Consider the following 27,978-nt stretch of genomic DNA (forward strand, 5'->3'; position numbering starts at 1 on the left):
TTGCACATAAGTCTGCACCTCTCCTCCAGCCACCAGAAAGACATACAAGATGTTCCAGGGTCACATCACCTTTAAAGATTCCCTTCTTTCAGAGAGAAGCATTTGGCCTCAACTTGGTCATCTCTCCAGAAATCAGGCAATGGGTTGGTACTTGACAGGACATCCCACCACAGCTATAAATTATACATTATTATTCTGAATATTCTGTGCAATCCACACCAAGTTCCAGCCCACGCTGACTGGCCCTGCTCAAACAAAGGATAAACAGTATAGAAGTGGGAGGAGGGGAGAAGGGATGCAACAATATTTTATTTTACCAAATTTATTGTGACATACACAAGAACATACGAAATAGGAGCAGACCATATGGCCCCTTTGAGCCAGTTCTACTGTTCAATAAGAACATGCCTCACTTTCTACCACAACTGCACTTTCAGACTTTCAACATGTGAAATAAGGTTTCAACTTAACTAAATGTTAGTGACAAATAACAATGATGCAGTACCTAAAGACTTATTGCAATTCACAAGTGAAATAAAATCTAAAACTGGTATTTCTGGCAGATTAGGTGGAGTTGGAGAGCGGTGCGGGAAAATCAGTGGAGGCGAAACCTCTTTAAGAAAATGCACAAGAGATAGTGCAGAATATCTTCCAACCGGTGAGACAGGAGACAAAGAGAAATTCCGATCAGGAATATGATCGAGGCTGCCACCACGGTGCTGTATTGAAGGAGTGCGCCGTTGTCTGAAGTGCTGCCATTCCAATGAGGTGCCGAACAAAATTCTGTCTGCCTGCCCAGATGAAGGCAAAAGATCCCACGACATTTTGAAGAGCAGGGAGTTCTCTCCACATCCTGGCCAACATTATACTTCAACCAACATTACTAAGTCAGGTGACACAGTCACTCATTTAATTTGATCATTGTGGGACATTTATATACTCCTGTACCACACCACAACACTACTACACAACATAAATCATTGACAGCACAAGCACACAAAAGAATACAGCATAGGAACAGGCCGTTCGGCTCTCCAAGCCTGCACCAACCATGGTACCAAAGGCACTGTATTCTGTATATATGCAAGTTAGTGTTGTAATATGCCTTGAAGGGATTGCAGTGTGACATCACTAGAGGGGAACGGTCATACAATCCAGTCTCAGTTTCACTTGGCCTATGTGCAAAACACAGCACACATAGCTCTGCTGCTGATGTCTTCAAGTTTTGAATCCATGTCTACATGTTCTCGTCTGCCGAGACTTAATAAATGAGCTCACAATGTGTTTACCCAACCCTTTCTGAGCGATTGGTGTCTATATCATTCTGAAAACATGACATGAGGTTCAGCAGTGGTCAGACAGGTGGCAGCAAGATTATATATGACGTGGTAAACACCCTGATATTAACCCTCAACATTTAACCACGAGTTTGCAGCATTGAAGAATGTTGAAAGCACAGCATGCTGACTGCACAGGAAAGCTTTGAAGACAATGAGATATTGCTCAAATAAAGAGCTGGAAAGCAATTGGACGCTTTGAGGTGAGATTGCAGCACCTAGCCTGTCAGTTCCGAGAGGGGAGGTGCATTGAGAGTCCAAGCATGGAGTTAGCTCAGTCAGGAGAGGCAAATGACTAGGGTGTGGCCTAGATAGATAGCGAGCAAGGGAGAGTCAAACAAAAAGAAAAACAAAACAAAACCATCATAAAAATTAGGCCAGAAAAGGTTATGATTAGAGGTAACGAATCCCCAAAAAATATAGACTACCTTGGAAGATCAGTCCAGAATTAGGCTAAACTTTCATATTCATCGACTAGCGTTCAGGTCAGTCCAACAGCAGCCGACAGATTCCACAGCCCACTTTGTCAGCAGATAGAGAGAAAAGGTGATTTTTCAAACACAGAGCTAGCAGACAGAATTGTTGAGTTGCTGATCACATCCATTCCCATGGAAGTATTCCAGAAAGATCTGCTAGACAAGTCCAACATGTATAGCATCAAGGAACTACAAGGATAGATGCAAATATGAAGCAATCCTTGCAGATTGACAAAGCTTACAGGTCCTAAATACAAGCCCAATTGTTAATGAACTCAGTCGAACACCCAAACCTAGCAAAATACATGCAAGGTGTGACCTTCTGCATGCACCAAGGGAATGCCCCGTTCCTATCACTCTGCAAAGCATGTAGCAGAAATGAGCAATGGCGGCAGCAGTGCATTAGAACAAAAGCTGATGCAGCTACAAAGAGCTATGCACTGATCCAAACAGACCATACACAACATGACGAATTTCATGTGCAGGAAACATAGTCCTGGAGTACATGTACAATCAAGCCTCCCGGATGTCACAGATATTTACGTTGTGGAGACTAAAGGCCCAACAATTATAGGCATGTCGTGACCCCACATTAGTGCCAACCCATGGAATCAGTCAGATATCATACGGCAGATCAACCTCAGAAACTACTCCTATTGCCTCACTTCACAACTTAACACTGAATTGTCCAGAAAGTTTCAACAAAATTGGCAATTTCAAGGGAGCTACAACAGTTTTCAGGAGAATGCAAATCTATCAATTGATCTGGTACATATTGCACAACATAAATGTCAGCAGCTACAAAAAAAAGCAAAAGATTCTACACTGCAGAACCAATGGAAAACCCTCATTGAAGGAAGGCATAATTCAATTCAGCATCACTACAAACATGTGAGACCATTTTGGTTCTTACCAGGATAAGCTAGGCATTTCCCAGGGAGTTATTTTTAAAGGCAGCCAGGTCATCATGCCAGAATATTTGCAGTACGATATTCTTCAACAATGTTATCACACACATAAGCATAGCTCGGATGAGAAGACTCACAAGAGAGAAAATTTATTGGCTGCCTATGAGGAGTGACATTGAAGTCATTGTCAAGATGCTCGAGGCATGTGCAGGGCGGCATGGTAGCACAGTGGCTAGCACTGTTGCTTTACAGCGCCAGGGACCCAGATTCGATTCCCGGCTTAGATCACTGTCTGTGCGGAGTCAGCACGTTCTCAGTGCCTACGTGGGTTTCCTCCCACAAGTCCCGAAAGACGTGCTTGTTAGGTGAATTGGACATTGAATTCTCCCTGGTGGCCCGGAGACAGATCTTGCTGAGATGGAGGGACTCGGAGCCCCCGAAGTCAGGAGTGTGGGTCAGCGATATGGTAGGGTTTCTCAGTCTGGAGAAAATCAAGTTCGCTCGGAGAGGATCAATACAGGGATTCACCCGGAGTTGGCATCCGTTCATCGATTTGTTTAACAAAAATTGAACGTTAGCAGTAAGGGGGGGGGTGGAGAAAGGGAAAAGGTTGAGAGGGGGGGGGGGGGGGGGGAGGAAAACAGGAGGCATGGTAATGTTCACTAAGGACAGAGAGCTTAGTATACGGGTAATTGGGGACAGGGCGGGAGCAGCGGGGGACGTGGTTTATTGTTTGTTGTTCTTTTAGGGGGTATTTTGTGCGTCGACCCGCGCGGTTGTTTTAGAAATGTCAACATGTTAAATTGTGAAAATTATAAATGCGTCAATAAAATATTTTCTAAAAAAGAAAACTAGAGAACAACTTTTAAATCTGCAATAGATGCTGACCAACATACACAAAAACATGAAGATACTGAATTGCCAAGTTTTTTTTTAAATTTAGAGTACCCAATTCATTTTTTCTAATTAAGGGGCAATTCAGTATGGCAATTCCACCTACTCTGCACATCTTTGGGTTGTGGGGGCGAAACCCACGCAAACACGGAGAGAATGTGCAAACTCCACACAGACACGGAGAGAATGTGCAAACTCCACACAGACAGTGACGCAGAGCCGGGATCGAACCTGGGACCTTGGCGCCGTGAGGCAGCAGGGTTAACCCACTGCGCCACCGTGCTGCCCTTGAATTGCCAAGTTTATAGTTGGGACAGCAAGTTCACATTCAGGATCCCACAGAATGTACGTGGTAACCAGCCGAGGTGACAAGGATTGTTTTGAAACAAAAGTTGGGCATAACGGAGGACAAATCAGATCCATTCCAGCTCCTCAATCACTGTACAGTCCTATTGCATAATTTGGCAAATTGGATCCAGAATTGGCTGACTTGCAGGAAGCAGAGCGTGATGGTCAAGGGGTGTATTTGTGATTGGAAGCCTGTGTCCAATGAGGTCTCGCAAGGATCAGTGTTGGGGCCCTTCCTGCTTGTGGTTTATATAAATGATTTAGACGTGAATGTAGCTGTGTCGATCGGTAAGTTCACAGATGAAACTGAAATTGGTGGGGTGATAAATAGTAAGATACAGACAGGTAGATGACTGATGAGTGGAAAATGAAATTCAATCCAGATAAGTGTGAGGTGATGCACTTGGGCAGGACAAACACAGGGGAATACATGATAAATGTCAGGGCCCTGGGCAGCACCGCAATCAGAGGGACCTTGGTGTGCATGTACACTGGTTCTTTAAGATGGCAGGGCAGGTGGATACATTGGTTAAGAAGGCATATAGTAAACTTGTCTTTATTAGCCAAGGCATAGAGTTTAAGAAGAGGGAGGTTATGCTGGAGCTGTAGGAAATGTTGGTTAGGCCACAGCTAGAGTATTGTGTGCAGTTCAGGAATCCACATTACAGGAGGAACATGATAACACTGGAATGGGATGTTGCCTGGGCTGGAGAGTGTTAGTTATGAAAAGAGACTAGATAGACTGGGGTTGTTTTCCTTGAAGCACAGGAGACTGAGGGGGGGCATGCTGCCCCTTTACACAAAGTAACATATGTTTCAGACAGTGCACTTGGGCACTTGGTTTCATTTAGTAATGTTCCATATGGACATTTGAAAACACCCCAGAAATTGGCAACTGAAGAACCAGTCGGACTTTTGAGAAACTATGCAGTTGCATGAAACAAAAGCTGTGGCTGTAATTGAACTACTTTCACTGGTGGAGAAAAAGCCAATATGCAAAATGCTGACATCTACCAAAGCAAAATCCCAAACGTAGGAAAATGATAGGTCAGGAATCCCACCTCACTGCCCACCAGACTCCTGCCATTTTAAGCCATGTGGAGTTTTTTCTTTTAAAAACTTGACTGAACAGCAGTTTCAAACTAAAAGGAGATACTGTGGCAGATGTGAGAATTAAAGCTCGAAGGGACTGGATTAAAAACCAACAGGCGCTTCACCGCTGTTTACCAAACGATAAACCTGCTGATCTCTGCAGAAATAACAACCGGCAGTACGGTTGGTTAAGTTTATCAACAGCAGCAAACCGCTTTAATGCAGAAAGGTTTGCACAGTGGATATTTAGGCCTTAGACTGAACTATTTTGATGCATGCAACACCGCACAGAGAGGAAGGCAGTGACAATATGCAAGACTTGACAGGACTGGATGATCTCGAATACAAACTGCACACCTACAGTTAAGGCATTAATACAACTAAAGCAAAGTGAAAAAATCAAACAGGTGATTCACATGTGAACAATTTTGGAAAGCTCGTGAAATGTTACCATTAGCAATGGGATATTACTCATAATGCCTGGGAGCCAGATTTGCTCTTAATGTACAATGTTGGGAGAGGACTGAAGAAGGAGTATTACTCATCTAATTTATACTACATCAAACCACTTTTCAAACACACTCATTTTCCAGCAATTAAAAACATTAAAATGTGAATATTAGAAACCTACTGTAAAGTCAAAAAGGTATTAAATGCAAATATTTTAAACATGTCATCTCAGCAGGGTTGGGGGAAGGGATGGCGTGAATTTACATTTAAATATTACATTTCACATCCTCAGCATACTTCAAAGCACATAACAACCAATGAATTATTGCTTTTGGATACAGAATTATTTTTATGCAGTGAGGTATGACAGCTGAATTACGCACAGGAAGATTCAAAAATGACAGTTCATCTGTTTTGGCAATGTTGATAGAGAGATGAATAGTTGTTGGGACATCAGGAGAATATCCTTCGTTTCCACAAAAAAAACATTCAAATAAACAAATAGAGTCTCAGTTTAAAATCGGATCTCAAATCGACCAATGCAGTATCCTCTTGGTTGTGCTTTGAAATGTCAACCCAGATTACAAATGAGACGACGTTTACTATGCACAATCATCTAATGTGAAGTTTCACTGTCAAGTGGCTATGGGAGAGGTCAATGGCTTGTTTGTAGCCAATATGGAGTTAATTGAAAATAGACAAGCTCCACAAGGATCATTCTCTGGAACCGTTAACATATGGAGAACGTATCCTCCCAAAACACTGTCTGTCTACTCCCTTAATAAGCAAGTAATTTGTTGAATATTCTTGTTGAATAAGATCAAAGAGGTTATGTCACTGGACAAGCAATCCAGTGGACTGTTCTGAAAATATGAGCTCAAATGTCACCACTGCAGTAGGGTAATTTCATTCAGTTGACAATTGGGTGTGATTGTCCCAAAAGGGAACAAAGTCCCCAAGCGAGCACGTTTAACCGTGTGTTTCCATGCACTCGCCTTGCTGAGGAACACATGGCTATTCAACGCGAGATGGAGGCCGCACTTAGCTCTCCACTGTAAAAAACGAGTTTTCGCTTGACAGAACTCCCCATTGTAGCGAGAGATCGGAACGCCATTTAAAAATGGTGTCCTGATCGCCGAGGCCCCCAAAATCCCCAACCTCCCCCCCCCCCCAACACTCACACCAGGCAACCCATGCCCAGTCTCACAGTCGTGCAAAAAATGCTAGCGTGGCACCTTGCAGTGTCAACCTGCCATTCTGGCACTGTCCCCGCCTGTGCGACCCTGGCATACTGGGTGCCCAAGTGGCACTGCCAGGGTGCCCAGATGGCACCAGCAAGGCTAGGGTACCACCCTGCCCAAACAGCATGCAGCTGAGGGGTCTCCGATCCCCTTGGAGACCTCATGAGTGGCGTTCCATCTGGTCCCCGATTGTGGGGACGAATACCAAATGGCGCTTGCCTGAGGTCTCTGAGGCAAAGGGGTTGAATCCAAAAGCCTCAGGTGCCTCGGGAATCTGCACATTAGAGTAAGGCTTACTGCCTCACTGTAATATGCAGATTTGCTAAAATGTTATTCACATCGCAACGTCTCGCGACATTGCGTTGAATCTCGCGATGCGTTGCAAGTCACATTAGACTGCAATGAAAAGTTCTAATAGTATAAATGGAAGGAACAATGGGCATTAACTTAGGCAACAGACACAACAAAGTAACACCTAACCCAGTCGACCTTGCAAAGTCCTTGTCATTAACATCTGGGAACTTGTGCCACAAGTTGGGAGGTTTACTCAAGCAATCTACAGATCTACCCGACAGGCAATGTCGCGAGGCGTTGCGATGTTAATAACATTTTAGCAAATCTGCATATTACAGTGAGGCAGTAAGCCGTTCCTTCACTGTGCCAAATGGGATAGATTCAGAACAGATCCAGCAGCTCAAAATCGGGCATCCGATGAGGTGCTGCTGATCATCAACTGCAGCAGAATTGTATTCAACCACAATCTGTAATCTCATGGCCCAGCATATCCCTCCATCTTCCATTAGTATCAAACCAGCATCTGCTTCGATGAGCAGTGCATGAGAACGTGCCAGGGGCAGCACCAGGCATATCTAAAAATGAGCCATGCTGGTGAAGCTACAACAGGTGCATGGGAGCACCACCACCACTTGGAAGCTCTGCTCCAAGTCACTCACCATCCTGACTTGGAAACATACCGCCGTTCCTTCACTGTCACTGGGTCAAAATCCTGGAACTCCCTCCCTAATAGCAATACCGACACCATATGGACTGCAGCAGTTCAAGCAGGCAGCTCACCACCACCTTCTAAAAGGCAATTAGGGATGGGCAATAATGCTGGTCTAGCCAGCAAAGCGCACATCCATAAAAATGACTTTTTTTAAAAAAAACACAGGACTACATGTATACTTAACATTGGAAACAGCATGTGATAGGCAGAAGTGATCCCACAACCAACAGGTCGGATCAAAGCTTTGCAGACTGTCACATCCAGTTGTGAATGGTGCCGTACAATTAAATAACTCAGAGAATGAGGCTCAATGAATATCCTCAATGATGGTGGAGCCCAATAAGCGAAAGACAAGGCTGAAGCACTTGCAACCATCTTCAGCTAGAAATGCTGAGTAAATGATCCATCTTTGCCTCCTATGTGGTCCCAGGTATCACAGATGCTAGTCTTTTTTTAATTTACGAACAAGATATGGGCATCGCTTGTTAGGCTGGCATTTATTGCCCATCCCTAGGTGATGGAGAGTTGCCTTCTTGAACCACTGCAGTCCTTGAGGTGTAGGTACTGTGCTGTTAGGGAGGGAGTTCCAGGATATTGCTCCAGTGACAGCGCAGGAGGAGCGATATATTTCCAAGTCAGGGTGGCGAGTGACTTGGAGGGGAACCTCCAGGTGGTGGGGTTCCCAGGTATCTGCTTCTCTTGTCGTTCTAGATGTCAGTGGTCATGGGTTTGGAAGGTCTTGTCTCAGGAATCTTGGTAAGTTACTACAGTGCATCTTGTAGATGGTATACATGGCTGCCACTGTTCGTCAATGGTGGAGGGTTTGAATGTTTGTGGAAGGGGGAGCAATCAAGCGGGCTGCTTTATCCTGGTTAGTGTCGAGCTTCTTGAGTGTTGTTGGAGCTGCACACATCCAGGCAAGTGGAGAGCATTCCATAACACTACTGACTTGTGCCTTGTAGATGGTGGACAGGCTTTGGGGGGTCAGGAGGTGAATTACTCGCTGTAGGATTTCTAGTCTTTGACCTGCCCTGGTAGTCACAGTATTAATGTAGCTAGTCCAGTGCAGTTTCTGATCAATGGTAACCCCCAGGATGTTGATTGTGGGGGATTCAACAATTGTAATGCCATTGAATGTCAAGGGGCGGTGGTTAGATCCTCTCTTGTAGGAGATGGTCATTGCCTGCCACTTGTGGCGCGAATATAACTTGCCACTTGTCTGCAGACAGTTCGATTCATTCCACGCGATATCAAAAAAATAGTTGAATTCACTGAATACATGCAAAGGCTATGGGTCCTGACAACTTTTCTGTAATAGTATTGAAGACTTGTGCTCCCGAACTAGTTTTGTCCTTAAGCAAGCTGCTCCAGTACAGCTACAACACTGACATCTATTTGGCAATGCAGAAAATTGCCCTGTCTATAGCCAATTACCACTTCATCAATTTACTTTCAATCATCACCAAAGAGATGGAAGGAGTTGTCAGCATTGCCATCAAGCAGGACTTATTCAGCAATATCCTGTTCAGCGATACTTGGTTTGGTTCGACCAGGACCACTGAGCTCCAGACTTCATTATTACAGCCTTAGTCCAAATATGGCCAAAAAAGCTGAATTCCAAACAAGAGGTGAGTGACTGCCCATGTCATCAAGCTGGCAGTGTATCAAGTGTGGCATTAAGCAGCTCTAGCAAAGCTGAAGTCAATGGGAATTGGGGGAAATCTTTCCATTGACTGGAGTTCTACCTAACGCAAAGGAAAATTCAGTTGTTGGAGACCAATCATTACACCCCAGGGCATCACTGCAGGAGCTCCTCAGTGAAGTGTCCTTGGTCCAACTATTTTCAACTGTTTCAGCAATGACCTGCCCTCCATCATAGGGTTAAAGTGGGTTGATCACTGATGAATTCATAGTTTAGCTCCATTTGCAACACCACCAACTATTCGTGCCCAGATGTGAGTGGGGCCTGGGTAACCTCTTCAAGCTTGGGTTGATAAATGACAAGGAATGCTCATGTCTAAGATACTCCAGACAATGACCATCTCTACTAAGAGTCTCATCACCTCCCCTTGAATTTAAATAGCATTACCTTCACCGTTCCCCTCACCTGGAAGTAGGCCACCATTGACCAAAAACTTTACAGGATCAGCCATATAAATGCTGTAGCTACAAGAGCTGGTTAATAAGTAAGTAATTAGCCATGGTCCACAAAGGATCTTTGGATTCTCTGTCCATTAGAGAGACTGGGTATTCTGTGGTGACTAGTTAACCTCCGGACTCTGAAACCTGTCCACTCACTACAAGGCACAAGTCAGGAGTGTGATGGAATGGGGCAGCATGTGGCACAGTGGTTAGCACTGGGACTGCGGCACTGAGGACTTAGGTTTGAATCCCGGCCCTGGGTCACTGTCTATGTGGAGTTTGCACATTCTCCCCAATGTCTGCGTGGGTTTCACCCCCACAACCCAAAGATGTGCAGGATAGGTGGATTGGCCACACTAAATTGCCCCTTAATTGGAAAAAAAATAATTGGGAACTCCAAATTTATAAAAATAGGGGGGAAAAAAGAAGTTTGATGGAATACTCTCAACTTGCCTGGATGAGTGCAGCTCCCACAACACTCAAGAAGCTCAACACTATCCAGGTCAAAACAGCTCACTTGATTGACACTCCATTCACCACATAGAACATTAATTCTCTCTATCACCCACTCTCACCGGCAGCAGTGTGTTCCATTTACACTCCAGCAACTCACCAAGCCTCTTTCAGCAGCTCCGTCCGAACCGGTGATCTCTACCTAGAATGGTACGGGCAACAAATGCATGGGAACACCACCACCTGCAAGTCCCATCCAAGTCACTCATCATCCTGACTTGAAACTATTTTGTAGTTATTATATCATTGCTGGGCCAAAGCCCTGGAACTTCTTTTCTAACAGCACTGTGGATGTATCTACCCCACACTGCAGCAGTTCAAGACGGTGCACCACCTTCCCAAGGACAATTAGAGATTGGTAATAAATGACAGACTTGTCAGCAATGCTCACATCCCATGGGCTAAATATTACAGGGGGCAGGGAATGCCAACGGCTCATTCCCCTCCCCCCCCCACACCCCCAGCCAGTAGCAAAGGTGGCATGGAGCTGACTCAGCCTACACCGCCTGCCCCAAAGCCATGACACACAGCGGGCCAGGTGTGACTGCCATCCCTTGCTGGGGAAGATGTCCTGCTCATGGTAGTTATTTTTAAAAATTAATTTAGAATACCCAACTCATTTTTTCCAATTAAGGGGCAATTTAGCATGGCCAATCCACCTAGCCGGCACATCTTTGGGTTGTGTGGGGCGAAACCCATGCCAACATGGGGAGAATGTGCAAACTCCACATGGACGGTGACCCAGAGCCGGGATCGAACCGGGGACCTTGGCGCCGTGAGGCAACAGGGCGAACCCACTGCGCCACCATGCTGCCCTCTCCTGGGAGTTCTAATAATCTTTATTAGTGTCTCAAGAAGGCTTACATTAACACTGCAATGAAGTTACTGTGAAAATCCCCTAGTTGCCACATTCTGGCGCCTGTTCGGGTTCAGAGGGAGAATTCAGAACGTCCAAATTACCTAACAGCACGTCTTTTGGGACTTGTGGGAGGAATCGGAGCACCTGGAGGAAACCCATGCAGACACGGGGAGAGCGTGCAGGCTCTACTAAAGAATGACCCAAGCCAGGAATCGAACCTGGGACCCTGGCACTATGAAGCAACAGTTCTAACCACTGTGCTACCGTGTACATTGCCCCTTAGAGTCCAAAAGGTTAGGTGTGGTTAAGTAGGGTGCCCTTTCCAAGAGCCGGTGCAGACTCGATGGGCTGAATGGTCTCCTTTCGCACTGTAGATTCTATGATTCTCAATTGTTAATGGTCTATAAGAAAATATTGGTCCATAGCTAATTAAGCATAATATATTAGGAATACTAAAATAGCAATGATTATGTATACCTCTGCTTTCATTAACTGAGATTTTGGCTTCATCAGTTAACCTTTTGCCAGTGTGACTGGTCTCTTCATCATATTGTTTTATGGCATGTGCAGTATATTATCAGGGTCGATTGGCCTGGTAACAAGTTAATTTGCCCCTGAATAGCTGTTTAAATATGGCAGGCATTCTTATGATTTCAGTGTCTACTCACCCCCTGGTATTATAGGAGCATACGCAGGTTTGGATGTGAAGGTGGTGGGGTGGGCACACACCTTGTTTTACATGCCCTCCACCAGCCACTGCCGAAAACGGACTAAAATGCAGTCCCATGCATGAATAAGAAAGTGTTGAACAAGATTGTGTGTGCTATGCGTAGCAAACGCAGAAACATTTATCTTTTTTTAAGATTGCGTTATTTTGCTATGTGTAGTACACAGAAGAAACCATCCCAGTTTCCTTTGCCACCCCCGTTTTCTGAGCTGCCACCACATTCTCCAGGCATCACATTCTCTCTACTTGTTATCCACAAAATTAAATAATTTGAAGCACGAGTCATAGGCCAAGCGACATGTACTAATACCACGCCCGGCAATGGAAATATCCGAAATGAAATTGATGGTGTTGTTAGCAACGTGAAACACTGCCAATTCAAATCATTTTAATTATTCGGAGTGAACCGATTGCGTCAAACCTAATTAAATGCGCTCATCAGATTGCTTTCAACTCCAGTCATTAGGACAATCAATAGCATCAGATGACAATATACTACTTGAAATGCCCAAGTATCACCTTACATCCAAAAAAAAATGCTGGAAATACTCAGCAGCTCAGGCAGAATGTGTGCAGAGAGAACAGCGACCACAATATTTTGTTTTTGTATTAGTGTTTAATTCACTGCCACCTTTCTTCCAAAAATATTCCTGAAGCGTTCCAGTTTCTCTTTTGTTGTATCTGTTCTGATTATGCAACCTTCCATACCAGCGCAAGGAGCAATTCACGTAGTGCCACCTCTCTGCTTTTTCCCTGTACCACTGCATTTTTCCTTTAGATAATGATCCAATTCCCTTTTGAATGTCTTGACTGAACCTAGCTCCATCAAATTCGCAAGCATTGCATTCCAGTTCTGAGGCATGGCCATGGAGCTGAAATGTTAACTCTGCTCATCTCTTCATTTCCAAAATCTGCAGTATTTCACATTTAGATTATTTTATGTCAACAAAGAAACAAAAAACTGCATTCTCACCAGGAGCATCATATTTCAGAACTTCCTGGAAGGAGACGGACATAACAGGATGTTTGAACTTCTCCCTGAAGTCTGTGATAGTCTGATAGGCCAGGAACACTGCCACGGACATCAGGAGCAGGTAGATAAAGATAAGAATCACAGCACAAGTGTTCTTCAGACAGGCTTTACCAAAGATGGAAGAAAGACTTGTGGAACCAAGTTCATCATCTAGAACAGGGGGGAAAATAGTAATTTAACTGCAAATTCCTTCCCTCTTTTGATACCTGACTTTTGTTCAGATTTAACACTGGCACAATAAAGAAACAAGATTATTCACATCTCAGTTGCTACGGTATTAAGAAACACTTGGGTTCAAAGCTTGCAGTCAGTGATTAGGCAAAGGTGCTCACCACTGATCATGAAGGAAGTCTCATTAGAGATCCGTCAATCTCTCTGCCAATACTCCAGCGGTGTAGAGTGGTACTGCAACTGAACACCTCATTCTTCACTTGTTGGAAGAAAGGTGGTGGCAAGGCAGCGGTATTTTGGGGAAGATTTCAGAGTCAAGATACTTTTAAAGGTTTGCTACATAAAAGAGTGGAAGGAGGGAAGAATACAAAAGGAGGCCACAATCAAAAGAACGGCGGGATTTGCTGTCGCATATAGAGCTGAGCAGCCAGGAGCACCGACATCATTCTAGCTTACAAACCCTTCCACCCTGATTTTCAATTCAACGTACTGGGAATGAGGAACTCAATGGAGGTTGGTGAAGAAAGGGGTGTGAACCTGAAGTGCAATAGGATGTGGCAGTGGAGCTTTTCATGATTGGGAGGTTATAGAATCATAGAATCACTACAGTACAGAAGGAGGCCATTCAGCCCATCGGGTCTGCACTGACCCTCTGAAAGAGCACCTTATCTAGGCCCGATCTCCACTCTATCCCTGTAACTCCACCCAAGGGCAATTTAGCATGGCCAATCTACCTAACCTGAATATCTTTGGTCTGTGGCAGGAAACCGGAGCACCCAGAGGAAGCCCATGCAAACACGGGAAGAATATGCAAACTCAGCTATGGGTAGAAAGGTGTTTAGAAGAATCTCAATGCTGGTGGAATTAAGGAAGTACAGGCCTGGGCAGTGCTCAGAAGGGAGGAAAAGGTCTTAGTGATTATATTTCAGAAAGCCAGTTTGTGATGGATATAACTGGAGCCACTTTTTCCAAACTGTTAAGCATTTCTTTGCCAGTTACTGATTATAAACATCATCCAGTCTAACCATCACAGTTTAAGTATCACAAATGAATCACCAGTTAACGCCCACTATCTGCCTATAATTAAACTAGGGCAGTACGATGGCAGTGGTTAGCACTGCTGCCTCTCAACGACAGGGATCCAGGTTCAATTCTGGCTTTGGATGACTGTCTGTGTGGAGTCTGTACATTCTCGTCCAAACCTGTCTGCGTGGGTTTTCTCCAGATGCTCTGGTTCCCTCCAACAGTCCAAAGGTTAGGTGGGTTGGTCATGCTAAATTGCCCTTAGTGTCTAAAGGTTGATGTGGGGTTACGGGGATAGGGCAGGTGAGTGGGCCTATGTAGGGTACTCTTTCAGAGGGTCGGTGTAGGTTCAATGGGCCAAATGGCCTCCTTCTACACTAAAGGGAGTCCACCTTGATGTCAGACAGCACAAGGGTGCATCTGGAGTTGTAATTGGTGAGTCAAGAGTTTGATCAATACATTATGGAAGCCGTCTCAATGTCTACAAATGCGGTTGTTGAGGCCTCATGTAGAAAACCATAGAATCGCTACAGTGCAGAAAGAGGCCATTTGGCCCATTGAATCTACACCAACCCTCTGAAAGAGCACCTGCGCCTAGGCCCATGCCCCCGCCCTATCCCCGTAACCTCACGAAAAGCTTAAGGTGCCAAGAATAAAATCTCTGGGCACTCGCAATGAACATGGAAGGAGGATGTGGGGTTGGGTATGTCATATTTTGCAGAAGGTTGAAGAACACCAAGTGGGGAAGCCTCCACGATTACGCTCACAAAGGTTGTTTTATCATGCATTTTGGTGCGGAGGGTGAAAACCAGACTGAGGAGGTTCAAATAGGTGTCAAAGGAAGAAGTGTGCAAAGAGCATGGTAATAATGATGCGTTATATGAATCTTAGAGAGAAGGGGGATTTAGTTGGAAAGGGCAGTTGACTGCAATTTCGAAGGCTGAATAACAGAATCTAAGAGAAAGGAATCGTTTATATCAGGGAATACTGGGCGAAGGAGTTACATGGTCATTTATCAGGAGATTGAAGGTGTAAAGTTAGTTTCATGGAAATGTGTTTGATGAACATGAGAAAGAAGCTAGATCAATACGAGATGTCAGAACTAGGGAAGGAAGAAAGAAACTAAGGGAGAAAATCCTTAAAACAAAATGATTTTACATGCTCTTCACAATTGATGTTGGAGGGGAGGATGAAGGGAGCACAAGAACAGTGTGCCCCAGATTGTCCCCTGGGTCGGGCTCGCAGAGTCTGGAGATTTCCCGGCTTGGCGAACCCAATCTTTAAAAATGTCCACTCACAGGAGGGATTTTCAATCAGGATGCGGGGCGAAGAGTGTGGTTGAAACTAGATTCGGGGCAGGTGACCCCGGAACGAATGCATAGGCTGTGCTGGGCGGGGAAAAAAATCCCTCCATCCTTCACCCCTCCCATTTCCTCTGACCCATCCATGCAAACCCATGCCCCAAGGCCCCCATACTAACTTAGTTCCCTTTACTCAATCCCCATGGGCCCATACTCCCAATGCCAACTTACTGCCAACCCATGCCCCCATCCACCACCTTTGCCTTTATCCCCTCCATTTCAATTCAGCTAGTATCCTTGGACAATTCCTTGACAGCTTTGAGACTTCCTGGATAGCTTTGACAGGTTTGACAGCTGGACAATTCCTTCCCCATTCCAATGAGTTTGTGCATAAAAAATACATAATCATGCTCATTCTCAATAATCTCAAAGGCTGCCTTATCTCTCCCAAAGGGAGCCTTACCCGTCCCAAACGATACCTTAACCTTTAGGGTGACCTTAACCTTTAGGGTGTCCCGGTACCTGAACCAAAGCAGTACCCTGGCTATCCAATCACAATCATCAAGTTCAGACCTCCTCTTATCAGTTCTAACCTACACACTCCAGGTTCTTCGAAAGTCCCATTTTAGCGGAGGAAGCTGGTGAGTTAAATGACCAGCTGCTTCCACGTGCGCAAACCTCGACCTGGCATCAATTAAGTCTCCGCGAAGTTAGGAAATGCTAGGTTTGGAGACAGGATTTAGAAATTTTGCTCAATTCTTGGATTTTTGCCACAATGGAGAGGCTCCAGGCCTTTATCAACCAAAATCCATTGGGATTAGACAGGCTATTGCTTAACATAAATGCAAATTACTGCAGATGCTGGAATCTGAAATGGAAACAGAAAATACTGGACAATCTCAGCAGGTCTCACAGCATCTATGGCGAGAGAAGGAAACTAACGTTTTGAGTCTAGATGGCTCTTTGTCAAAACTGTTGCTTAATATAGTCTAGGATGGACCTCGCTGCACCTGATGCTTAAACATCTAATGTTCTCAGATGTAAAGGGGCAGCAGCAGGAATACAATAGGAGGATGTCAGGAGTGGTGGCAATGTTGGGGACAAGGGTTCGATTCCAACCTTGGGTGACTGTGGAGGTTGCACATTCTCGCCGTGTCTGCATGGGATGCCTCCGGGTGCTCCGGTTTCCTCCACTGGCCAAAGATGTGCAGGTTAGGTAGACTGGCCATGATCAATGTGCAGGGTCACAGGATGGGACGGGGAGATGGGCCTAGTTAGGGTGCTCTTTCGCAGGGACGCTGCTGATTCGATGCCCCAAACGGCCCCCTTCTATGATTCTATGATTCCATGAAAGCGATTTTTTTTTCACATGGGATGAGAGATTTCATTCATCAAGGATCCGGGGCCATTCAACGCAGGGGTTTATGTGAGGAAATAAAAGAGGTTTAGTGCAGGAAGTTGTGTGGAGACTTTGGACGGCAGTGGACAAAGGAGAAACAGAGAGGTGGATGACGAAAAGTGAGATGTTCAAAAGGAAAAGAAAATGTCAGAAGAGAAAGGGAAGTCAGGTGGGAGAGCAAATAGATAATGAATTACTTTTATTTTAATATACATATTTTTTTTATAGTTCTGTCCTCCATAGATACTTTATGGTGAATAAATTAACTTTCAACAGCTGGAGTCTTGTTTTTAGTTTAATAAGTAAATGTTATTGCATTGCTGTAACAAAGTACAAGGTGACAAAACTATAATATTGAGCACCGAACCTAAATGTTTCTCTGAAGGACACAAAAGAAGACAAAATAAAGATAAAAACGGCACTGGATGCATGAGCCCACTTTCTTATAAAAACACATTGAACGGCGGCACGGTGGCGCAGTGATTAGCACTGCTGCCTCGGGTTCGATTCCGGCTCTGGGTCACTGTCTGTGTGGAGTTTGCACATTCTCCCCAAGTCTGCGTGGGTCTCACCCCCACAACCCAAAGAATTGGCCATGCTAAATTGCCCCTTAATTGAAAAAAAAAGAATTGGATACTCTAAATTAAAAGAAAATCTACAATCAAGCTGCATTTCATAGATAGACAATATGACGGTTGTTATAAAGATGGTTTTATATCAAATACTGATTTTTATCCAGCAGCTAGAAAAAATAATTGGACTTTTAAATAGACAAGATTTTTTGAAACAGGCTAAAGTGAATTCAACCTACATCAAGATGGCCGTCACTAATTTACACTACTAGCAAGTCTGCAAAACTTACCAAAGACAATAGTCACTGACACACGCATCTCCCCCCCCCCCCCCCCCACCCCACCCCCCCACCCCACCCACCCACCAAGGTGCTTAGATAAAAGACCTTCCATTTTTAAGATAACTCGTCAGACAAGCTAATCAAGTTATAATTGGGATTTACAAGTATCATTTGAGTTGCTGGCAGTTGAGGGGAGAAGTCACATGACAATCCAAACTGTGTGAGTGCGTCTGTCTCCAGGAAGAAGTTCCACCTCATAGGAAGCCAGCAGTTGTGTGCCACACCAGGATCAGTGGTCACTACTGGTATTACAGGAGACCCTGGAGGAAAAGGAACCACGGATGCCCCTAAACCCAAGTAGGTCCAGGATTTCGCCAGGCCAGGACCTAATGCCACCCCTGCCTCCCGCAAAATCATGCACGTGGGCCGTCAGTGGGCACTCTGCCAATGCCACGGGCAAAATTCATGGGTAAAACTCAGCCCCAGGTGATTGTGTGCAGGAAGTAATGGAATAGTGAGCAGCCTTTCGCAATGCTGTTTATACCTTGTATTACTGTTCCATTAACATCGTCTTGCTCAGCACCAGTCTCATCGCTGAGTTCAGAAGTGTAAGTTCTTTCCTCTGTTCCTGCATCTGCAAGCTGCAGAGAAAAGTAACATTTTATAAAACATAGTTTTCAATAACTGGACATGAGTGATTGGGTCATCCAGTGATCAGGGAACTTAAGAACTGCAGAGGTCTGGATACTACAACAGCACGTCAAAAGTTCAAAGATAATACTAATTAAAATAAATTCATGTCAGAGGCTTTGAAAGCAGACCAAGGCAGGCCAGCAGCACGGTTCAATTCCCGTACCAGCCTCCCGAACAGGCGCCCGAATGTGGCGACTAGGGGCTTTTCACAGTAACTTCATTTGAGGCCTACTTGTGACAATAAGCGATTTTCATTTTTTTTTCAATTAATTGTTCTGCACAGGGATTGATTAAGAATAGATCCAGTTCAAGGTACAGGGAGTCCGGCATAATCAGTCCACTGAAGAGCATTTTACAAAGCTTATTATGTATTCCGTTGAGAAATGGGAAGAGAAATAGCAGCAATGGGTTTGCAGGTGGGAGGGATCTTATAAAATTCCTCGGAAAGGCTTCCACGCTCACCTGTCCACAGTTTTATGGTTGGATGGATGAAGCCCAAGACCTTGACCCAATTGAGGACCTTAAATATAAATGACCGCTTAAACGGTGTTCCTACCCAGCCTCAATTTTCAGTCTGGCAGGAGGAATTCAGCAAGGGTGGGGGGGAAAGAGGCGGAGGCCTCACCTCCCCTCCCCTCCCCACTGTGAGATCACCCAGCCTTCCTGGATTTAGGACTCTATGACCACTTGTCATCGCAGTCTTGGCTGTTGCGCCATTGATGGGATGACTAATTGGCTGTCTGCTCTCTGGGGTAGGACTTTGTCCTGAGGGAGGGGTGGAAGTCCTGACACCAGTCAATTAAACACTCCTTGCTGCGTTAAATGGCTGCAGGGCAGCCGGTATCGGCAGGAATGCTTTTCCCGCAACCAATTTGATCTTTTCAGCTACTGAATAATTTGAATCATTTGACAATGAGCATCCTGAAAAAACGGTATTTAGTTTACTTGTCATTCAAATTAAAGCCTATAAATCCTTTTTTTTTTTTAAATTACCTTTAAAATAGTAGTAATTCCCTGGAAAATGTAACCCATTGGAGACCCTGCCACTGAATGGCCAAACCCCAGTTCACTGCCATTTAGCTCAAACAGGCCATTGTACTGAATGTCAGAGACCATAAATTTATTAATAGGCAAAGCCAGTGATTGAAAAACTGCCAAGACACTTGGGCTGCTGTCATCATAGCCTCCTAGCTTGTGAGTGCACAGTTGACACTGGAGAAAATGCATCCACCTCTTGGCCAGGGATGGTGCTCAACACAGGGGCATGCAACAAGGTAGGGAGGGGGCAGGAGCGCTGAGAGCAAAATGTTCTTGTAGCACAGACTATCCAAAAGGTGTGTTTTAGACTCACCTCTTTTCTTCGCCCCTTGCATAACCGCCACCCCCCCCAACAATTTCTCCACAATCTCTTGGGATAACAGCACATGTAACTACATCAGCAAGCCCTGTGGATGTTGGAAGGCATTGGACACCTTTTACCTCAAGAGGGGATGATCCCATTTCCAACAATATTTCTCGTGAGTTCCTTGATGCCAAATACTATTCTCCAAGATGGACATGGTAAGCCACTTGCTCTGAGGCAGACTGCCCTTTAGTTGCACTGCCATGTTTAAAATCCCGAGATCAATTCGTACAAGTGTAGGAAATTCTGCAATTATTTAGAGAAAATGTCCAAATCTAAATCATGAATATTGATATTTTATTCTTTGACCCTACTAGCAGCAGTTTGAAGTATGCGTGATTTCATACTTTATTTATTAATACATTTAGAGTACCCAATTATTATTTTTTTTCTCCCAATTAAGCAGCAATTTAGTGTGGCCAATTCACCTACCCTGCACATCTTTGGGTTGTAGGGGTGAGACCCACGCAGACACAGAAGGATATGCAAACTCCCCGGATCGTGGCACTGGAAAAGGAGGTGGAGAGACTGGTTGCGACGCAGGGTAACCCAAGTAGGAAGGTCGAGGACCCAGGAAAGTCAATCCAGCACGCAGAACCTGCGGATCGTGGGCCTACCAGAAGGAACTGAAGCAGAAACCCCATGAACTACGTGGCCCAAATGCTGGGCAACCCGTTGGGAAGCGTGACCTTCCCTAACCCACCAGAAATAGACAGGGCTCACCGGTCGCAGTGACTGAAACCCAAGGCCGGGGAACAACCAAGGGAATCATAGCCAAAGTACACCGATACCAGGACAAGGAAACAATCCTGCACTGGGTCAGGCAGTCCAAGAACTGAGGGAGAGGGAGAAAAGAACCTCTCCCCCGCCTCCACCACCCCGCAACACAACCTGACTGACGAACTATGAACCGCCACCCGAGTGACCACCGCAGGCGGAAGAAGGTGGCCCCATACGTGCAGATGAGGGCAACAGCAGAAGGAAGGCGGAGGAACAAGCGTTGAGCAAGCGGGGGAAAGAACAGACAGAAACCGCAGAAAGCAGGTGGGAGGACAGCGGGATAGTAACTCCCGGGAGGAGGGTCACTGCGCTAGCGGGAGAGCTGCCGCCGAGAGCATGCAGCAGATAGAAGCCGCAACGGCCCTCCAACGGGTGGGGGGGGGGGCAGCGCCTGGCAGGGGTGGTGGAAACAAGCAGCAGGAACGGAGAAGCAAAGGGGAAAAAGAGCTTGGGGAAGAGGGACAGAGGGGGGGTGAAGGGAAAGGGGATGGGAGAGGGGGGACGGGAAGGGGGGGTCATGGGGAAAGGGACAGGAACGAAGCGAAACAGGAATATGGCTACATCGGGCAGCAACCAGGGGCCCGGAACAAAGAAGCACTGCAGGCAACCACCCAGTATGGTCTCTGGGCAAAGGGAGACCCCGGAGGTCAGGGGCCCACCTATGTGGCGGACGCACTACTGGCGGCCGTGTTGGGTGCCCCCTGGAGAAAGGGAAACCCTGGAGCACAGGGACCCGGCCGCATGGGGGCAGCAGTGACAGCGACCATCTTGTACGGCCCTCTAACAAAGGGAAACCTCGGAGGGCAGGGCCGCGTCCACTCGGTAAGTATGGTTAATCCCACAGGAACGAGGGGACAAAAAAACCTCCACCAGGATAGTCATCTGGAATGTCAGGGGACTTAACGGCCCAGTGAACAGATCCAGAGTCTTCACCCACCTAAGAAACATGAGAGCCGACATAGTCTTCCTCCAGGATACACATCTGAGAGAGCAGGACCGACAGCGGGTAAGGAATGGCTGGGTGGGACAGACTTAGCAATCCTGCTACGGGACGAGGGCCAGGGGTGTAGCAATTCTGTTAAATAAGAGAACAATGTTTAAGGTGACAAAGATGGTAATGGGCCCATGGTCACCGGGGCACCGGTGGTACTTGTTAACGTGTACACGCCCAACTGGGACAACGCAAAATTCATTTAAAAGGTCATGGCGGAAATCCGTGACATAGACATACACCGACTGATCATGGAGGGGGGGGAACTTTAACGGTGTACAGGACCCACGGACAGTCACATCGAACCCCAGAACGGGGAAGACCTCGAACATGGCGAAGGAACTTGGTCGCTTCATGGGGCAAATGGGGGCGGTAGACCCAGGGGAGGGCTAGCCCTCCAAAACCTACAATTCTACCACTGGGCAGCGACAGCAGAAAGAGTAATGGGATGGATAAAGGAGCCAGAGGCTGAGTGGGTGCATGCAGAGGAGGCCTCCTGCAAGGGGACCTCGCTCCAGGCCCTCGCCACGGCGGCACTCCCATCCCCGCCCAAGAAACACTCCAGCAGCGATAACCACTCTCCAGTCGTGGAACCAGCTACGGCAGCAATTCAGACTGACCAAAATGTTTGACAAAGCCCCCATCTGCAGTAACCACAGAGTCACACCAGCACTCACCGACACCACCTTCAAAAGTGGAGACAGTGTGCGGGTCTTTGTACGGAGGCAGGTCCCAAGCTTTCTTCACCCCCCCGAGGGGACTACAGGATAAAGTGCTGTCAAAAACAGGGGTTGGAGTGGGAAGGTTTCGGAGATATACAGGGAATTGTTAGAGTGGGAAAGGTCCCCTATCAAAGAGGTGAAGAGGAAGTGGGAAGAGGAGCTAGGAGAGGAGCTAGAAACTGAACTGTGGGGAAAAAGCTTTGAAACGGGTGAATGCATCCTCGTCCTGTGCTAGACTTAGCTTGATTCAGTTCAAGGTAGTCCACAGAGACCACATAACGGTAGCCTGGATGAGTAGGTTCTTCGAGGAGGTGGAGGACAGATGTGGACGGTGTGGGGGTAGCCCGGCCAACCATGGTCATATGTTTTGGGCATGACCGAAACTGAGGGAATTCTGGCAGAGATTTGCGGATGTTATGTCAGTAATCCTGGAAGGTAGGATAACTCAAGAGTCCAGAATTGGCAATATTTGTGGTGTCAGAGGATCCGGGGGCAAGGGGGGGGGGGGAAGGGGGGGGGCGGGGGAGAGGCCGATCTCCTGGCCTTCTCCTCCCTGGTGACCCGGAGATGGATCTTGCTGAGATGGAGGGACTCGGAGCCCCCGAAGTCAGGAGTGTGAGTCAGCGATATGGTAGGGTTTCTCAGTCTGGAGAAAATCAAGTTCGTTCGGAGAGGATCAATACAGGGATTCACCCGGAGTTGGCATCCGTTCATCGATTTCTTGAACAAAAATTGAACATCAGCAGTAAGGAGGAAAGGGAAGGGGGGGGGGGGGCGGAGAACAGGAGGCATGGTAATGTTAAATAAGGACAGGGAACTTAGTATACGAGTAATTGGGGACAGGGTGGGAGAAGTGGGGGGCGTTGTCTATTGTTTGTTGTTCTTTTAGGGGGTATTTTGTGCGTCGACCCGCGAGGTTGTTTTAGAAATGTCAACATGTTAAATTGTGAGAATTACAAATGCTTCAATAAAATATTTTCGAAATATTTTCTTTAAAAAAAGGTGGAGACAGGACGGGGGGACATTGACAGTCAGGGACCTATACACTGACAGTAAGGTCACACTGGAAGAACTGATGCAGAGATTCCAACGAGCTAAAGGCAACAAACTCGGATACCTGCAGCTTAAAAACTTCCTACGGAAGGAGACAAGGACATAGTCATGACTACGACAGACACTATTAGAAGAGCTACTGGAGCAGATATCCGAGGCAGAGGGAACTGTAGTGACATGTACGAACGACTGATAGAGTGGGCCGACACCGAACTGGGCACGACAGGGAGGAAATGGGAGGCAGATTTGGGGTTCAAAATAGGGTGGGGACATTGTAGCGAAGCACTGCACAGGGTCAACTCCACCTCCACATGCGCGAGGCTCAACCTAACACAGCTAAAAGTGGTACATAGAGCCCACTTGACCAGAACCCAAATGAGCAGGTTCTTCCCGGAGGTGGAAGATAGATGCGAACGGTGCCCATATGTTCTGGGCTTGCCCCAGACTTGCTGGGTACTGGACAGCCTTCTTCGAGGCAATGTCCAAAGTGGTGGGGATGAGGGTGGAGCCATGCCCGAAAGTGGCGATCTTCAGGGTATCAGACCAGCCAGATCTATTCATGGGGAGGGGGGCGGACACCCTTGCCTTTGCCTCTCTGATCGCCCGCCGTGGAATCCTGCTTGGTTGACGATCAGCAGCACCACCTAAAGCTGCAGACTGGCTGTCCGACCTATCAGAATTTCTCCAAATGGAGAAAATCAAATTCACCATCCGTGGGTCGGAAGAGGGCTTCCACAAAACATGGGAGACATTCACCCGACTGTTCCGAGACCTGTTTGTGCCAACACATAAATAAATAAATAGCCAGTAACTAGGGGGAAATAGCCAGGACAAGATAGAAAGAGGAAAGCGAGGCAGGACCAGGAATGGCGGGGGCAGGGGGAGCAAGACGAGGTAGCAAAACCCAGCAAGAGAAAATGGGGAACAGCAGTGATAAAGAGGAGCAGGGAGGAGGAGAGGGGGGAGGGGGGGGGGGGGGGGGAGGGGGGGGGGGTCAAGGAGAGAGGAGCTGGAAGGGGAAGAATAGGGAGGATTGTAGGCTGAGCCAGCCAGACTGCAACAGACTGTAAATAGAGAAACCTAAAAAGGAACCTTTGTGACTGTACAATAAATGAAAACGAACAGCAATGTATATAATTTTGAAAATGCCTATAAAAAGTTTAATTTTAAAAAAAGAACATGCAAACTCCACACGTACAGTGACCCGGGGCCGGGATATAACAAGGGTCCTCAGCGACGTGAGGCAGCAATGTTAACCACTGCGCCCCGTGCCACCCTTAGCTTTCATTGTCAAAAGCATTCTTCCATCTGTGTAAGGTGATGGACATGCAGGAAATCAAATCCGTTGGAGAAGGGTTATATGGTGCACTTTTGCTGATGGCTTAAAGAGACCAATCTGTGAGAGGCTAGTTCTGCCACTAGTCCTGCATATGAAGTAAGTTGTGAATGAAGGGACACGATTTCACACATAGCTTGACAGAGAAGAATCAATTTAGTTTGACAGAGAAGAAGCAATATAAATAGTATGGCAAAGGGAGCAATTAACTCAAATCAGTAGCTCATGTTGATAAAGTGCTTTTCACGATCCTAGTATGCTCCAAAGCCCGTCACAGTTACTGGAGTAGTTCTGAATCGTAATCACTGTTGTAACTAGGGAAATACTGCAACCAATTTAAATATTCATTCAATCATACAGGTGAATAAACTGTGAGAAAGCAATATGTTGTGTTTGATGCTAGTAGATTCAAGCATTGAACTGAAGCTTCGACCTACACACAACATAAATTAAATGTGCTTCTACATTCACTTTTGGTGTTATAAAATAATAAATAAGAAACGTATTATTCCCCAGATCTTAAGAATCACTTCAGGTAACAAGCTTGAAATAGAAAATTTATGTGAATACTAAAAAAAGACTTTTAGCATTGATAAAACCCAAAACTGAAATCAAATTTGTTGCGAGGTTTGTTTGCAAATTTGTTGCTGCAAACCGGACTTCCTTTACTTTGAGTGCAAGTGAGCCATAACATTCAATCTCTGAATTATCCATCAAGAACTCAACCCAAGGGCAGCATGGTGGCACAGCGGTTAGCACTGCTGTCTCATGGCACCGAGAACCCAGGTTCAACCCCGGCTCTGGGTCACTGTCCGTGTGGAGTTTGCACATTCCCCCTGTGTTTGTGTGGATTTCGCCTCCACAACCCAAAGATGTATAGGCTAGGTGGATTGGCCACATTAAATTGCCCCTTAATTGAAAAAAATGAATTGGGTACTCAAAATTTAAAAAAAAAAAATTTTTTAAAGAACTCAAACCATAAAGTTCAGAAATCATCATCCTCAGTTTGGTTCAAACACAATTTACATATTTCTGTTTACTGGATTTCCTATTTATTTCAAAATGGCTCAAAAAGTTTTTTGGGGAAGCGGAAGGTTGGGTGTGTTTAATGGAAAGAGCTAGGGAGGGAATAGGTGTCCATTTTGTCAGTCTTACTGTATATAATTGGAGTGACATGATTCAGAATTATATGAAATGGCATCCAAATATATACCTAAAATATGGTCTCTTAGTCACGATAACTTTCCCCAATTACTTTGTCTCTGCCTAAACATGTTGCAAGGAAAAAGGGAACTGCCCGAAGTTGTGGTCCATATTGGAACCATGATTTGGTAGAAAAATAGTTGCGGTCCTGGATACACTGTTTCAGGTGCTAGGATAGATGTTAAAGATCAGGGTCTCAAAGATGGTGAGCATAGGACCTGTAAAATTAGCCAGGTTCATGCAGGAGGGAGGCCTTCAGACACCTGGGCACTCAGGCCAATCTGGAGCAGTAAGGACCTGTACAAGATGGGCAAGGTACACATGGACAGGGCAGTTGGGCTCAACTTCGCCACAGGAAGATTAACAAGTGTCATGGGGGTGGGTACAAACTAATTTGGCAGGGAGAGAGCAGGACACCAGAATGAAACATTAGAGAGGAGATAAGATGTGCAAAGGACCAGGAAAGACAGATAGCATTGAATATATAGAGTAGCATAGAATACACAGAGTAGTTAAGAAATAGGAGAGATCAGGCAGGGAAGGAATGTGGAGCAGACGGAGATGGATTTAAAATGCACACAGATGTTGGCCTTGAGCTCGATAGAAACGGTTATTGAATTGCAGACACAAGTAGCCATGTGAGATCATTATACAGAGGCAAGAACAAAATTTTTGCTCAAACAAGGGGAGGAAAGGGCACCTAATAATCGTGTCTAGGGGGTGGTGGTGGACGGGTAGTAGTTTCCTCGGAGATCCAGTCAACACCATTAGAAACGCACAGGTGATGTACATGAGAGTTTAAGCCAGAATCTATTTGGTTGCAATTAAGGAAAAGAGGAGTTAATGCACTGCTGGGTGGATAACATAGGGCACAAATAGTGAGAACGCAACAAAGGAGGAACTTCATCAAACCCCCAACACCCCCAATCGACTTTGACAGATGGTGCTGGATCAGTCAGGTCCCATCATTCTTTAATCTCTTCTAGTTCCTTGTTTTGATGCACCGGCCCTACAGTCTTTGATGAAGTTAAGAAGTTATCTTCGGCCTTGTAACACTTAGAAGAGAATAAAGCTGCTGCTACCATGTTGCTGGAAGTGGCTCCGGGAGATGCCCTACTGGCCACTGCAGGCTGCACAACAAATTGGCGGGGTTACTCACCCTCCCGTCAGCGGTAAAAGCAGCTCCACGTCCCCAGTGCAGGAGTACATGGAACATTGTGTTTAGATGCCATTGCTAATTGAGGAGAAGTATGCGATACACGTGATTTTTTTTCTTTTAAATGGCTATTATTTCAAACTGATTTTAGACCCAATGGACTTCAGGAAACTAATTTCCACTCAGTGAAAAGTCAACAGGCTCCCGCCTGGAACAAAAGGCTGTTGTCCGCTGCGGTCCGCGCCGCACCTCTCCCCCACCCCCCGGTAAAGCCTTTTACCTCACGGTAAGAGCCAGTGATGTCCCTCCTTATCATCGCCGCAGTCAACGGTTAAATCAGCAGGCGCACAGTGACAGCAAGCCAGTCTCGCACAGAGGAAATACACCGCACACAACATCCTACGGAACAGCTCGTCTGGCCGGCGACGAATGTACTGCTCAATAACAACCCCGGCCTGAAAACAGGGCTGCGCCAACCGCAGAGTACCTGGGGCGGAGCTCCGATCCGTCTGCTGAGTTAATACTCCCCAACCTGGGGCGGAGCTCCGATCCGTCTGCTGAGTCAATACTCCCCAACCTGGGGCGGTGCTCTGATCCCCCTGCTGAGTCAATACTCCCCAACCTGGGGCGGTGCTCTGATCCCCCTGCTGAGTCAATACTCCCCAACCTGAGGCAGAGCTCCAATCCCCCTGCTGAGTCAATACTCCCCAACCTGGGGCGGAGCTCCGATCCGTCTGCTGAGTCAATACTCCCCAACCTGGGGCGGAGCTCCGATCCGTCTGCTGAGTCAATACTCCCCAACCTGGGGCGGAGCTCCGATCCGTCTGCTGAGTCAATACTCCCCAACCTGGGGCGGTGCTCTGATCCCC

The 27,978-nt window shown here is 46.2% G+C and overlaps 1 protein-coding gene across 6 annotated transcripts in view; it reads right to left on the bottom strand.

Moving 5' to 3' along the window:
* Nucleotides 1–27,731, bottom strand: part of pacc1 (proton activated chloride channel 1) — a 50,164-nt gene extending 22,433 nt beyond the window's left edge. The window contains exons 1-4 of one of the 6 annotated variants that reach the window (XM_072508735.1): nucleotides 27,390–27,590; nucleotides 21,586–21,723; nucleotides 18,318–18,414; nucleotides 12,967–13,176 (exon numbers count right to left, since the gene is read on the bottom strand). In XM_072508735.1, coding sequence (XP_072364836.1) covers nucleotides 12,967–13,078 — 112 coding nt within the window. In that variant the 5' untranslated portion in view covers nucleotides 13,079–13,176; nucleotides 18,318–18,414; nucleotides 21,586–21,723; nucleotides 27,390–27,590. The other 5 variants (XM_072508745.1, XM_072508713.1, XM_072508703.1 and 2 more) reach the window with 5 other exon arrangements.
* Between the last annotated feature and the right edge of the window lie 247 nt (nucleotides 27,732–27,978).

The sequence above is a fragment of the Scyliorhinus torazame genome, chromosome 1 (genome assembly GCF_047496885.1).
Source record: "Scyliorhinus torazame isolate Kashiwa2021f chromosome 1, sScyTor2.1, whole genome shotgun sequence".
NCBI classification, from domain to species: Eukaryota; Metazoa; Chordata; class Chondrichthyes; order Carcharhiniformes; family Scyliorhinidae; genus Scyliorhinus; species Scyliorhinus torazame.